Genomic DNA, 15397 nt, shown 5'->3' with positions numbered 1-15397 from the left:
ACTCAATAGATGCAGGAAAAGCATTTGAAAAATTCAACATCCATTTACGATAAAAATTCACAAAAAGTAAGTATAGAGGGAACTTACCACTTCATAATGTAAGTTATATATGACAAACCCATAGCTAACAACTTACTCAATGGTGAAAAGCTGAAAGCTTTTTCTCTGAAGTCAGGAGCAACACAAGGATGCCCTCTCTCACCACTATTATTCAATATAGTACTGGAAGTCCTAGCCACAGCAATCAGACAAGAGAAAGAAATATGAAGTACCCAAACTATAAAGATAGCACTAAAACTGTCACTATATGCAGATGACATAATACTATATATAGAAAACCCTAAGGATTCCACCAAAAACTTATTAGAATAAATGAATTCAGTAAAGTAGCAGGATACAAAATTAATACACAAAAATCTGTTGCATTCCTATACACTAATAATGAATGACCAGAAGGAGAAATTAAGAAAGCAATCCCATTCACAACTGCATCAAAAAGAATAAAATAGTCAGGAATAAACTTAATGAAGGATGTAAAAGATCCATACTCTGAAAACTATACCACACTTAAGAAATTAAACAGGACCCAAATAAATGAAAGGATATATTATACTCCTGAATTGGAGGGATTAATACCATTAAAATGTCCATACTAGCCCTGACTGGAGTGGCTCAGTGGATTGAGTGCTAGCCTAAGAACCAAAGGGTCACTGGTTCGATTCCCAGTCAGGGCACATGCCTGGGTTGTGGGCCAGGTCCCCAGTGGAGGGCGCATGAGAGGCAACCACATACTGATGTTTCTCTTCCTCTCTTTCTCCCTCCCTTCCTTTCTCTAAAAATAAATAAATAAAATCTTCAAAAAAACAACAACAAAAAAACAGCCCATACTAGTCAAAGCAATCTATAATTCCATGTAATCCCTATTAAAATATCAATGATATTTTTCTCAGAACTAGGAAAAATAATCCTCAAATTTGTATGGAACCACAGAAGACCATGCATAACCAAAGCAATCTTAAGCAGCACAATGCTGGCCCTGGCTGGTGTAGCTCAGTGGATTGAGCATGGGCTACAGACCAAAGGGTCGCCAATTCGATTCCTAGTCAGGGCACATGCCTGGGCTGAGGGCCAGGTCCCCAGTGGGGACCACATGAGAGGCAACCACACATTGATATTTCTCTTTCTCCTTCCCTTCCCCTCTCTCTAAAAATAAACTAAAATGTTAAAAAAAAAAAAAAAAAAAAAAGCAGCAGCAGCAGCACAATACTGGAGGTAACACATTCCAGGATTTCAAACAATGTTATAAAGCTATATGGTAACCAAACAGTATGGTCTTATCATAAAAATCAATGGAACAGACGACAGAACCCAAAAATAAACCCTCCCTTACATGTCAATTAACCTATGACAAAGGAGGTAAGAATACACAACGGAGAAACAACAGTCCTTCAATAAGTGGTGCTGGGAAAACTCAGCTATGTGCAAAAAAAGGAAAAAGAAACTGGACTTCCCTCACATCATATACATAAATAAATCTCAAAATGGATTAAAGATTTAAGTGTAAGAACTGAAACCATAAAATTCCTAGGAAAAAAGATAAACAGTAGACTCACCCAGGAGGTGTTTATTTAGAGAAGAGGAAGGAAGGGAGAGAGAGAAAATCTATGCAAGAAACACAGATTGGTTCCCTCACATATACACTCCAACCGGGTATCGAACCTGCAACCTAAGTACGTGCCCTACCTGGGAATCAAACCAACAACATTTTGGGGTACAGGACAGCTCTCCAACTGAGCCAACCAGCCAGAGCTAACATCTTTTTGACTATGTCCTCTTGAGCAAGGGAAACAAAAGAAAAAATAAACAAATGGGCCTGCATCAAACTACAAGCACAATGAAGGAAACCATCAACAAAATGAAAAGACAATCTATTAATGGCAGAATATATTCACAAATGATATATCCAATATGTATAAAGAATTCATACAAGACAATACCAAAAAAACCAAAAAAAACAAAATAACAAACTGATCAGAAACTAGGCAGAGGACATGAGTAGGCAGTTCTCCAAGGAAGGTATACAGATGGCCAACAGACATATGTAAACATGCTCAGCATGACTAATCATCAGGCAAGTGCAAATCAAAACCACAATGAGACACCACCGCACACCAGTCCGAATGGCTATTGTCAAAATGTTAACAAATCACACGCGTTGGACGTTGAGATAAGGAAACCCTTGTGCGCTGCGGGGGGAGTATAACCTGGTGCAATCCCTATGTGAAAGAGGATGAAGATCCCTCAGAAAACTAAAAACAGAACTACTGATCACCCAGCAATTCCACTTCTGGGTATTTATCTAAAGAAATTGAAAACACTAATTTAAAAATATAAACGCATCCTTATGTTCATCGCAGCATTATTTACAATCACTAAAATACAAATGCAACCTCAGTGTCCATGGAAAAGATAAAAAACATGAGGTGTGTGTGTGTGTACAGAAATATTACTCAGCAATAAAAAAGAATAAAATCTTGCCACTTGAGACAAAATGGATGGACCTAGAGGGAATTATGCTAAGTGAAGAAAGTCAGAGAGAGTCAAATACTGTATGATTTCTCTTATATGGAGAATCTTAAAAAAAAATAAAACAAATGAACAAACAAAACAAAAACAGAGTCAGAAATAGAGAGCAAACTGAGGGTTGACTTCAGGGAGGGAGGCAGGAGGGAAAGGTGAAGGGGAATAGAATCACTTTATATTACAACTTGCACAGGGATGGGTGATTACTAGACTTAGTTTAGTGTGGTAATCATGTTGTAAGGTATATAAATGTTGAATCATTATACTGTAGACCTGAAACTAATATATTCAATAATATTATATAAATATAAATATAATAAATAAATAAAACCAAAGTACTATGAACATACCCAAAGACTAAAAGGAAATTAAAAGTTTGTTGTTTACGTGGGTATTGCGATTGTTGGTTATTATTTTTGTCTTAAAAATACACTTATTGTTATATTTGTGCAGCAAAAAAAAGAAAACAAGAGTAACTCCACTTACAACACGGAGGTCTTCGATACGTTTCTCAAGAAGGACGGGCAAACCCTCTGGGAGTGTAGGTACCACCTTGGGCATAACCTGAGAGGCGTAGGTTGGCTGGGTGGTGTTTCCATTCTCTCCCCCCGACTCAGAAAGGGGGCTACCATCAGAAGTAGCATCCAGTAATCTGTCAAAGTCGATATCATCTAGAATCTTTAGGGCACTTTCCGCTTCCTGAAACAGTTCGTGTTCATTTGTGCTAACAAAAATGGGGAGGTCTGGATCAGCATTGTTCATATTTAAGTCTGAGACATCATTTCCCAGCGCTACAGCAGCGGAGGGGGGCTTATTCAGAGAGGTGGTCAGTAAGTTCCCTGGGACTTTGGGGTTAGATTCCTTCTCTAATGCTTCCTTCTCTTTTTGAAATTTTCGTATCATGGCAGCTAGAGAAAGAGAATCTTTATACCGTTTCTTCTTTTTTTCAGACTTGTGTGAATTTAGAGCTACAACTCTGTAAAGAAAAAAGGAATCAGTCAGTCTATGTTAAATCAGTTAATGATTTAAACATTAACGCCTCGTGTAAATAAAAAGGCAGAGATTATCACTTGACAGGCAGAAGAGGAAGTTTCTTATTAAATTAGACTTTTACAATAGCATCTTCATCATCTTTTGGATTGTTGCTTATGAACAATAGGTAAAAGGACACCTGAGTGAAGAAAATGAATAAAGTCAACAGAGAAACAAACTGAATGTGGCTCAGGTTTACTAAAGTATACTAAGTTTCACTTACTACTCTTGGAAAGTTCACATTCTTTAGCACATCTGTAAAGTACTAATGTGAAGAATTAACCAAGTAAAAAAACATACTTTTACTGAGAACTGAGCTGCCTTACAACCAGAGAAGCCCACCCAGTACACCTTCAAACTTGCAACCCAGGTGGCTGGTGCTATACACTGCCAAAAATAAAAAAACACAACAACAAAACCCTCTTTATCAATCTGCGAGGCTTCATCCGTCACCATGTTGTCCATGTAGACCCTGCTGAATCTGCTACTACCCGCTGATCATTTTTCATTTTCCAGGAACAGCTGTGTGAGGCCATTAGATAGGTAAGAAATCTTTTCTAAATTCTATGGCTTACACGCTCCTCTGTGCACTACAGGACCTTGGGGGCAGGCCCGCGTTTCGGTTAGTCATGTATTACACCCACAGCCAGAACAGTGCTGGCGCACAAATAGGTACCTTAATGAACATCTGCTGAATGAATAGGTTACAAATTCAAGAAAATTTTAAATTTAGTAAAAGGCAGTGTATATAGTTTTTATTTCCAAAGGAGCTTATTTGTAAATAATGAACATTTAAAACAACCATTAGTTATACACATATTTTGTCTTAACAATTTCTTAATGACTCAGGTGTCACTATAATCTCATACTCAGGAGGAGAGAAATACCTCCCTAGAAACTTTTGGACATTCACAGCCCAAAATGCAGATGTATCTCTCCTGCTAAGGAGAGGAAGAACATCCAGCCTCTTACCAGTTTCTGTACCTTAGTTCTTTTAAAAAGCCACAGAGATGTAAGGACAATTGGTATGACTACGTGGTACAAACTTTTTATCCTGATGACATAAGGTTTCTGAGAAGTTCCACTTGGTTTTTAGAGGCAATATCAGTAGCTAAACTCACAAGTGATAAGGATAGCTAAATAAAATAAATGACTTTTTAAATATTAAAACAACCGTGAGTCATTCGACACAGACTAGTGCCAATCCTCAATCCCCAGACATCTAAGTTTAGTTTTAGTACAAAAAGATAAAAATAATTTGTTCAGTGCTTATGCCATCTTTTCAAACTGGGTCTTTTTGGTAAAAAGTTGTAATAAGCAAAATACTTAATGAACCAATTTCTAAACCTGATCTAATACACAATGAGAGTCTCTAAGATGACAAAACCTTCTAATTACTAATTAATACGATATTATCAAAATATAAGTTACTAGGTCATTGATATTTATAAATACTCTACTAAATTAGACCCAGCTAAGCTACATTATTTAATACTAAACATATCTTTCCAAAAAGAGAGCTCGTCACGGTATGACACTGGTTCTCTTATGTTTAATTCACATACCCCAGTTGTTTGGGTACTTTTTTCCTTGGCTTCTTCTCCTTTTCCCCTTCTTCTTTCCGCTTCCGCTTCTTAATCTCAATATCATCTTCTTTTATTTTGGGAATCTGCAAAACGATAAAAAGAATGCATCACTTATCTAAGTCTCAATGCTCTTCTCTGATGCTAGCAAATCCAGCATCTGGGGCAGTGTGTTTCTCGAATTGCAGTCCCCATTAGAATTGCTTGTTAAAAATGCAAATTCTTGGGGGTCCATGAACACTTCCATTTCTGGTCTGGATTCAGTTATATGGGGTACAGCCTTATAATCTGTATTTTTAACAAACATTTTGGTGATTCTGGTAAAAGCATGTCTTTGAACCACACTTCAAAGAATACTGCTCTAAGGACACTCTCTCCATTTCCCAAATACAATGTACATATTCTATAGAATTTGCTTTACAAATTACGTCTTAGGAGAAGTAATGGCTATTAAAAGTCACTTCTATACCCAATCTTAACATGTCCTAGAAATTTAACTGTACGCAAGAAACAGAAGATTGTCAGACCATGTAGGGAGCAAGAAATTTTAAAAATATAAGTCTACTTTGATGTAAATATCACATCCCCTTAACTACATAATTTTACTTTAAAGCATGTAATTAACTACAAATTGAATGGACAATGGTTAACACTCTACTTTTCCTTATATTCACAGTGTAAAGCACAAGTAAAATTCAAAAAGTGTATCCCACTGATGGAGTGCTCTCATTATGGTTGCAATTTTGAATAAACTCACTTTGGGTGGTTTGTGCTTTTGGTTGTCTGTAGTATCTTCTTCTTCAGTGTCTGAAGCTTGGCGAAACTGGAGAGTGCCCGTGTTGATATAAAAACCTCCATACTTTGTTGTTAGAGAAGCAGGAACTAATTCATCATACTAGATTAAAGAAAAAGTTTCAGATACATTTTATTATCTTTAATTCTTTAAATATGTCAAAGAAACTCAATCACCATGTCAGCATCTTCCTCAAATCCTAACTGCAAAACTGACAGCAATGAGGATGTTTGTGAAACAAGTTTAGAAAAAGTTAATTCTGGAATAAAAATGAGTTCTAATCATTCAGTATTTATTAGAAACACACTTTCAGAATAATGCAATAAATTCTCATTCAAATTTTTCTCTGCTGAAAAATTTAAGGATCACTGCTACTATTCTTAATGGCAACGATTCTGATGAGAAATTGAAACAAGTTAAAACAGATGACTAAAAGTCCACACAGATACCATATTTCATTTCCTATCAGTATGTAATTTTATTCATAAGATTATAAGAAATTAACAAAGGTAAAAAGAAATTCCTCTATTACATAACTTGTTTAAGAAAAGAAAAAAAACAAAATTCTTTTGTTTTAGCCCTAACCTTTAAGTGGAGAAAAATTTTTAATCATTTCGAAGAAAAATAGCATGTACATGTTTTAAAGGGAAGCAGAAACTGCCCACTTCAGCAAGCATAGAGTGGGGTATAACGCGCCAGGCACCGTGCTTGGAGCGAGAGGCTCAAATTGCCTAGATCTGACTGAACATCTCAGGGGAACATCCTTAAAGCTGAAGTCCTCTAGGCCTGGATTTTTAAGTGCATCATTATTTCCCTTGATGAAGATGGACAAAATGCAACCATTAAATGAAGGTCAGCCTTAACCAAATGAAGGTTTTTATAGTGGGAGAGCAAAAGGGAATCTCTTATCTAATAGAAACAAGGTATTTGCTACCTGTTTCTTCATTTACTTAAGGGTTCTTCATAGTATATATAACTAGTCTTTAAGAAAGTCAGATGCTTTTCTTTTTTAATCGTCACCCGGGGACAAGCTCATTGATATTAGAGAGAGAGAGAGGAAGAGAAACAGCGATGTGAGAAACACCGACTGGCCACTTCCTGTGTGCGCCCCAGCCGTGAATCCAACCGACAACTTCCCAGCATATGGGATGGTGCTCCAACCAACTGAGCCACCCAGCCAGGGCAGAAAGTCAGATTTTTAAAGAAAATTCTTTGCCATGGGTAAGAAATATACATAACTTACTAGTTACTGTTAGAATATTAAGGCTAAGTATTGCATAGAAGTTGTGATTTTAACTTTTAAATGATATGGAAATAAGAAAAAAATGTCTGTCTAATCATACAGAATCAGTAAGAAATGAAGTGAGAAAAGGAAAGGAAAAAAAGGCATGAACTCCTTTCTTGCTGCTCCACTTCATGGGCTGCTATAAAAATCTAGAGGGGAGGTCTTCAGAAGGGTCCAGTTCTACCTACAAGTAAGTAAAGGACTGATGGGAGAAGTAAAGGATTAAAAGTGAAAAGACTTTTATTTTCTATTATTTTGAAAATGTGTAATTGTGACAGGGTAAGCACACCTGCACTTTTTGCTTACATATACTTGTACACTACTTTATAATGTTCAATGTTTCCTCATAAACATTATTTCATTTGGTCTTCCTGGCACTCTTGTGAGGCAAGAAGGCAAATAGTTTCCCATTTTATAAGTGAAAACCAGATTCACAGAGGCCCAGAATCTTGCCAGAGTACTTTTACTGGTTCACAGCAGCGTCACGGGCTGACTCCCCAGCCATCCACAACACCAAGCAGCTTCTCACACGGGGAGCACCCTCATCACCGGGTTATCGGGAAGTGTGGACGTGCTCAACAAGTGTCTTTTGCAGTATTATGCTGAGCTTTCCCTACCAGAGCACTCTTCAGAAGAACACACTATGCTGATTTAATTATCCTTTCAGGTAGAAATGTGTTAAGAGGCAATAGAACATTGAACTTGAGAATTAGAAGGCGTGGATTTAGACCCTTTGCCAATGGCTAGCTATTGTGACCCAGAGCAAATCACTTAGCATCAATATTCTGGGACTGTTAAAACAGGAGAAAGTTCTAGTGAAATTTAAGAGACAACCTAAATAACAGTGTTACTCATCCCTGGTATATTATTTATTAATAATAAAGAATATTTTCTTTCAATCCTTTAAAAATTTGGCAGCATCTAGGTGTGAGACTAAAAGTAATCTTGAAAATCATTTATTTTCAGGTATTTATATCAGTAAATAGTACAAGATTCTGAAAATTAATTATAACCAGATTATTCTCACTGTCTACCAAATAATATAAGAATAGTAAAAGCTTACTGGCAATATAATCAAGGAAAGAACAGAGAATCATTTGGCTGGATCATAACTGTTTTATGTCTGAATTATCTCATTAAAGTAAGATCCAAATAATCTGTTAAAGACAATAATATACAATTTTTTGCAAGTCAATAGACAATCTGAATTTTAAGTTCAATTTCCTCTCATTAAACAGTGATATATACCTTTGTCCTATAAGGTAACTAACTGTGTAACTTTTGTCCAACTTACACCTACGAAATTTATCCTTATTTATTAAAGCAGTGGCTTTCAAATTTTCTTCACCACAACCCAGGTAGAAAACACATCACACATCAAAACCTGGTGCACACGCACACACACGTGCACATAACCGAAGTCACAGAACCTACCAGTGGTTTAGTATGACAGCCCCTGTTCTATTCTATTTCACTTTCTTTACAAATGCTGGCCACTCTCTACATTGGCATGCAATCCAATTACGGCCTGCAAACGTCACTTCGAAAAATACTGTTTTTGAAAATTCTGAATACTACAAAAGAAGATATTTAAAGTGTTATTTATAAAAAACAAAACTATGGCAACAGTAAAAGGGTTAGTGGCTGCCAGGACACAGGGAGGGACAGACAGGGCAGACGCGTTTCTAGGGCAGTGACACTATTCTGTTGGTAGTACAATGGTGGGTGCATGTCATTGTACGTCTACGAAAACCCATGGGATGCACAACCCCAAGTGTGAGCTCCACAGTAAACTGTGGACCTTGGCTGGTGACGTGTCGGGTAGGCTCCTCGACTGTAACTAATGTACCACTCTGGTGGGGGAATGTTGACAGTGGGGTGGGCTGTGCACGCATAAGGACAGAAAATAAACCTTTTGCTCAATTTTGCTGTGAACCTAAAACTGCTCTTAAGTTTATAAATTTTTTTAAATGCTGTTTATGTAAGCCTCAGTACATGCAATGTCTATTTCTATATGGCTGAGTTCTCTCTTGGGTTATTTAGAATTCAAAACCTACTTTACATATAATGTTAACTTGAATACTAATGCTTTATGCTTGTCGGCATGTCATTATCGTCTTTGAGTCTCAGAGTAATCGTGCCGGGCAAGGCAATCACAGCAGAGAACAGCGGTGACGCCAGAAGACCCGCTCCCGGTCCCCGGTCAGGACGCGCGGGGCCCACACCACTCACCGACAGCCTCTACTCTAAAGGCACCGTCGGTATTTCACTGCTGCAGACCAGGCTGCCTGGGCTGGTGAACCAGTTGACGTCGGGGCACCAAGTCACTTAGAAGCGTGGAAGGCTGTCCAGTATGCCTCATGCTCGAAGTCCTCCCTATCACTCTCCTACCACCATAAGCTTTGTCATCTTCTGTGCAACCCAGCACCGTAGTAACAGGAAGAGACGTACTAATGTGTGGGGAGCATGACAATCACCTCAGCGTCGCTGTCTCTATATCCTACGTGATCACTGCCCACTGAAGAGAAGGAAGTAATCTCAGTGTTTAGACTACACTCGTGCACCGAGAAGAATGTAAGGACCTTACCTACCACAACACAGCATTCCCTCCTTCGTTTGCTATGTGATCAATGGACTGCCCCGGTCCTTAAATTCTACTCTATTTCACTCTCCTTTCCCTTCAATTCCTCTCCCTTTTATAAGAGAAAGAAGAGTTCAGGGGAAAAGCCATATGGCTTGATCAAAACAGGCTAGTGATAAAGGCTGGCATTGAATTACCACCACTGTAGTTAAGTCTTGGCAGCAATAAAAAAATTAAGTTCATTTTAAACATGTCTGCCAGATTAACTTTAACCCAGTAGCGCCAATCTTCGAGATCACATGATTCTTATAAGAAAGTCATTTCAGAATACACCTGACCCAAGTTTGGGAATATCAATAAAAATTCAAAATGTAAATATCCTGTGATCAATAAATTCCACTGCTAAAAATTTATCCTATACATATATTTGCACTCTGCAATTATCTTACATTTACTCAAGTACACAAGATAAGCATACACGGGTGCTCGATTATGCGTAAGCCCATAAAACTGGAAACAATTTAGATTACATGAATAGGAGATTAGTTTGTAAAAACATTCAGTGAACTATTTTACTTACTTTACTCTACCCTTGACTTCTACTATCCCAAACAAACAAAGAATTACTGCTATATTAAAGATACATTACTCACAGCCTCTGAGTTATCAATAAATGGATCTGTCTCATCATAGCCAAAGCCTATATCAATTAAATCTTGTAGCCGATCCTTCCGGTGTTTACGGGGTTTCCCACCCTGCAAAGAACAAATACGTTAGACTGATTCAGTACCCATGCTATTTCCATAAAGTTAAAATATACCTGCTGGAAGAATCCCAAGTAATTTCTGTAGATAATGTCCCCTCCAGGAGGTTGAATTTAAGTCCCTGAAGCCTCGCATGTACGTTGTGCTTAAGGACTTGCTCCCAAAGAGCACAGTAGGAGAAAGAGGAGCCAAAGTAACTGTATAGTAAATAACCTGGCCAACATTACCTCTGCCAGGTGATCAAGGTCAACATCAACAGTGGTAAGTCATGCTAATAGTATATTCCCTCGATATCTTGCGATAAAAATGGCACTTTACCTTTGTGCTCTTCCTCTCAAAAGCCTACAGTCCCAGTTTTAGGTTAACAATGAGAAAAACATCACAACAAACTAAACCATGAGGAAAACATCAGACAAACCAATTTACGGGACATTCTATAAATAACTGACCAGTATTCCTCAAAGCTGTCAACACTGTCGAAACCAAGGAAAATATGGAAAACTGTGTGGATGTGACGACTAAGTGTGATACTGCACCATGGATGGTATGCAGGAACTGAAAAAGAACATTAGGAGAAAACTAGTAAAATCTGAGGAAAGCACGGAGCTCAATGAATATTAATGTACCAATGTCGGTTTATTCGATGTAACAAATGTACTATACAAAGGTAAGGTGTCCTAGGGTGAAGACCATATAGGAACTCTGTTATCTTTGCTACTTTCCTATTAATCCAAACTATTACTATTTTTAAAAATGTTACAGAATTATATACACAGACATACAAGAAAATGAAAAATGAGTGCATGCAAACACTGGTATCTAAATAAGGCCCATAGTCTAGTTAGTTATTTTGTGCCAAGGTCAATTTCCTAGTTTTGATAACTGTACTTACATAAAAGATGTTACCATTGGGAAAAACCGGGTGAGAATCAGAAGTCAGAGAAAGAAAAGAGCTATTTCTAGGATAGGAATTATTTTATTGGAAAAGTCACATACAAGCAGTTAAATACATGAGAAACTGTTTTGCCCCCAAAAGAGAAAAGAAAAAGCTCTAGGAAGAATATAAAAACCCACAGACAAAAACTAATGAAGAGGACTAGCTGTCATATATTAAATATATTTAAAGTTATGAGTTTAAACAGATATGGCAGGAATGTAAGAATAAACAGGTAAATGGACAGCAATGTTCAGAAATTGAACCTAGTATATAAGAATTTAACATGAAAAAGATAGCATTTCAACTCGTTGGAGCACAATTAATAAATCAAATAAATGGAATTAAGGTACCAATTTCACCTATCAAATCACAAACTTTGAAAATTCTGACAAAATGGAGAAGAAATAGGACTGCCCAAACACTGCTGCTGAGACTATACCAGTAAAAACTCTTCTGGAGCCCTGGCTGGTGTGGCTCAGTGGATTGAGTGCCAGCCTGAGAACCAAAAGGTTGCCAGTTCAATTCCCAGTCAGGGCACATGCCTGGTTTGTGGGCCAGGTCCCCAGCTGGGGGCTTGTGAGAGGCAACCATGTATCTCTCACACACTGATGTTTCTCTTCCTCCCTTCCCCTCTTTATAAAAAAGTAAATAAATAAAATCTTAAAAGAAACAAAACAAATGAGACATTAAAAAAAAAACTTTTGGAAAGCAATCTGAAAGCATCTGCCAAGAAATTTTGCTATATTCTCACATTTTCTAAATGTTCTATGAAGTATTAATGTCATAATGGACATACATTAAAATAATTTTTAAAGCCTATTTAACATGACAATTCTACTTTTACAGCTTATTTTGAACCAATGCTTAGATGCAAAAATATGTTGAGAACTTATGCTATAGAAAGCAACGTGTTAAATTTAAGTGCAAAGTCTTATCCTCAAGCAATTTAAAACAACACAATCTACTTAAGAAATTTACTGAGAACCTATCAAGTACCAGCCTTCATGGATTTTACAGTATTGTGGAGAGGAGGAAAATTTTTTACATAGTTACACAGTTGTGATAAATGACAGAAAGAAAAATGTAAGTGGTGCTGAGACTTTTTAAACAGAGGACCTAATCAGGGCTTTCCTGAGATATTTATGTTCTGACAAGGGTGAGTGGGAAGTTACCACCTGCAGGGGCCCTGAAAGGGTTAGAACCGAAAAGCAACCTGACAAGATGAGTGCTTAACAAAATCACTCTGGCGACGGTGGTGGGGAGTGAACACAGCTGGGGAAGAGACCAGTTATGAAGGAAACACATGCAGGTATTTACAAGAAAGTCACAAGTTATGGGGGCATAAACTTATATTTAAGTACCAATCATGATGAGGGTAACAGTTACCATTCACTGAATGCTAACTTTGCATTGGCGCCTATACTACGTACAAAGACCCAATTATTTCACATTTCACCAACGGGGGAAAAACTGAAGCTTGGAATGAACAATTAACTTGTCTAGGCTCACGCAGAAAGTCACAGGGCCAATCTTCAAGCTCAGAACTGTCTGACTCCAAGTGCCGTTCCGTTCAAGTTCTATCAGAGAAGGTGTGGAGACTCCGGGCCATTTTTCCCCGTGAAGACCCCTGCTACTTGATACCTGACTGCAAGCTGTCCCCACTGCCACTTGCCTAGAGATTAACTTCTGCTTCACATTCTCATGTTATTCATTCTATTTATCTGCCTTAAACTGTATTGTTCGCTAAAATTTAAAAAGCTGATGATAAAAATAAATAAAGGCTGGGGACCCCAAGTATTATTAAGAAAGGGAAGGAACTGAAACTATGCTACACGGCTGGTACAAAATGATGAAGCCACTTTGAGTCTGCTTCTGTTTTGTTAGTTCATTTATTCTGTTCATTAGATTCCACACATAAGTGAAATCATATGGTATTTGTCTTTCTCTGTCTGACTTATCTCATTTAGCATAAATACACTCTAGGTCCATACACATTGTCCCAAATGGTAAGATTTCATTCTTTTTCATGGCCGAGTGATATTCCATTGTATGTGTGTACCCAGAGCACCTTTATTCATAGCAGCCTCAAACTGAAGACAACCCGGTGCCCATCGTCAGGTGGATAACTATGCAACAGCAAAGAGGAAAGAACTATTGATACATGCAACAAGTGGATGAATTTCAAAAGCATTATGCTAAGTGAAAGAAGCCAGACACAAAAGACAGTAAGATTCCATTTATAGGAAACTCTAGAAAAGGAAAAAAAAAAAAAAAATCCCACAAAACCTACAGTGACAGGAGGTAGATCAGAAGTTGCCAGAGGTCAGGGCTGGAAGGAGTTTATCTGCAGAGAAACAAAGGGGAATTTTCTAGGGTGATGAAATTGTCCTATGGTTACAGGACTGTGTGCATTTGTCAAAACTCACCAAACTGCACACTTCTTAAAAAAAGGTTTTACTTATTTATTTTTAGAGAGAGGGGAAGGGAAAGAGAGAAACATCAATGTGTGGTTGCCTCTCATGCACCCCTAACTGGGGACCTGGCCCACAACCCAGGCATGTGCCCTGACTGGGAATCTAACCAGCGACCCTTTGGTTCACAGGCCAGCACTCAATCCACTGCGCCACACCACCCAGGGCTCAAACTGCACCCTTAAAATGGATGAATTGTATTTACTTTAATTATATTTCAATAATGCTGATCTTTAAAACCCCTTGTGATAATTTCTACTTCAAAACTCTCCCTCCACAAACTTTTGTTCATATGATTATTCACACCTACAGCTTTCTTTCCACTCTGCCATGGCTGTCATGCTGGCTGTTGTTTTTCACTTAAATGTAATGAATGTCTAATTAGCCTCTCCTCTGTCATATTTATCCTCAATTTATCCTCCATAGTATCATCTAATTAGTATGTCTAAAATACCATTTCCTGTCAATCCTCTGCTCAAAATGCCTTGGAAGCATCCTACCTATTATAAGATAAATTCAAAACCCTTACTATGGCATTAGTAAAATGCTTTCTACGTGTTGACTCAAACTACCTTTCCAACTTTTTCCTTAGTTTTCCATCTTTGGTCCCTTCAATCTATCTATTCACCCTCCCCAAACACATTGCTTATCTTTCTTCATCCTTTCCCCCTTATTTGGAATAATCTCTTAATCCTCTCTCAATTCTTCCACCTTCACAGCTCAGCCAAGTTTTAAATCTTTCCTCCTTGACACTTTCTACTTAAAAATCACAATGGTCTTTTTCTGCTGTCCTAACATATTTCTTTATCTAGGCACACCCAGCTGCCTCTAAGATTTACCTAGGGAAAACTAAAAAAAATGGTACAGGTTCTGTTGTAATGGGTTGAATCAGACATATGCAGAAGTACGAGTGACTTGTATATAATTAGAGATTTAGGAACATTTACCGTATTTTGCCGGGTATAATGTGCACTTTTTGCTCAAATTTTTGAGGGAAAAATAGGATGTGTATTATACATGGGTATAATGATTACATATCATGGGCATAATAATCCCATGTATAATGTACACAAAAACAGTGAGTGCGCATTATACATGGCAAAATATGGTTAAGTCTTCAAGGCCACCAGTAGTTGCCACAGGAAACTATAGCTGCTGTTAATAGTTCTGAGTCCATAATCTAATACACACAGTAAATCGAATACATAAATGTGAATCTTTTCAGGGATAGTAAACAAAGTTAAATTGCTTTACTTAATTATAATTATATTAATCTGACCAAAATGCTTCTCAAAAAGGACTATACAAATTTAAGATCTTTACCACATGTTACATCAATTATAGCACCAGAGCAATGATAAAGGTATA

The 15397-nt window shown here is 37.5% G+C and overlaps 2 protein-coding genes across 7 annotated transcripts in view; both read right to left on the bottom strand.

The window, feature by feature from the left end:
- FMC1 (formation of mitochondrial complex V assembly factor 1 homolog) overlaps positions 1 to 15397 on the bottom strand; it is a 394222-nt gene that overhangs the window by 65926 nt on the left and 312899 nt on the right. The gene's annotated exons all lie outside the window — the stretch shown is intronic.
- Positions 1 to 15397, bottom strand: part of UBN2 (ubinuclein 2) — an 85416-nt gene that overhangs the window by 57324 nt on the left and 12695 nt on the right. For all 6 annotated transcript variants that reach the window (XR_008427039.2, XM_053925924.2, XM_053925925.2 and 3 more), the window contains exons 3-6: positions 10511 to 10612; positions 5956 to 6093; positions 5181 to 5284; positions 3070 to 3559 (exon numbers count right to left, since the gene is read on the bottom strand). Coding sequence is in view for 5 of the 6 variants with exons in the window: in XM_053925924.2 (XP_053781899.1) it covers positions 3070 to 3559; positions 5181 to 5284; positions 5956 to 6093; positions 10511 to 10612 (834 nt within the window). In the remaining variant the exon portion in view is untranslated. The remainder of the gene's footprint in view (positions 1 to 3069; positions 3560 to 5180; positions 5285 to 5955; positions 6094 to 10510; positions 10613 to 15397) is intronic.

The sequence above is a fragment of the Desmodus rotundus genome, chromosome 6 (genome assembly GCF_022682495.2).
Source record: "Desmodus rotundus isolate HL8 chromosome 6, HLdesRot8A.1, whole genome shotgun sequence".
NCBI classification, from domain to species: domain Eukaryota; kingdom Metazoa; phylum Chordata; class Mammalia; order Chiroptera; family Phyllostomidae; genus Desmodus; species Desmodus rotundus.
This window is presented reverse-complemented; position numbering and strand designations above follow the sequence as displayed.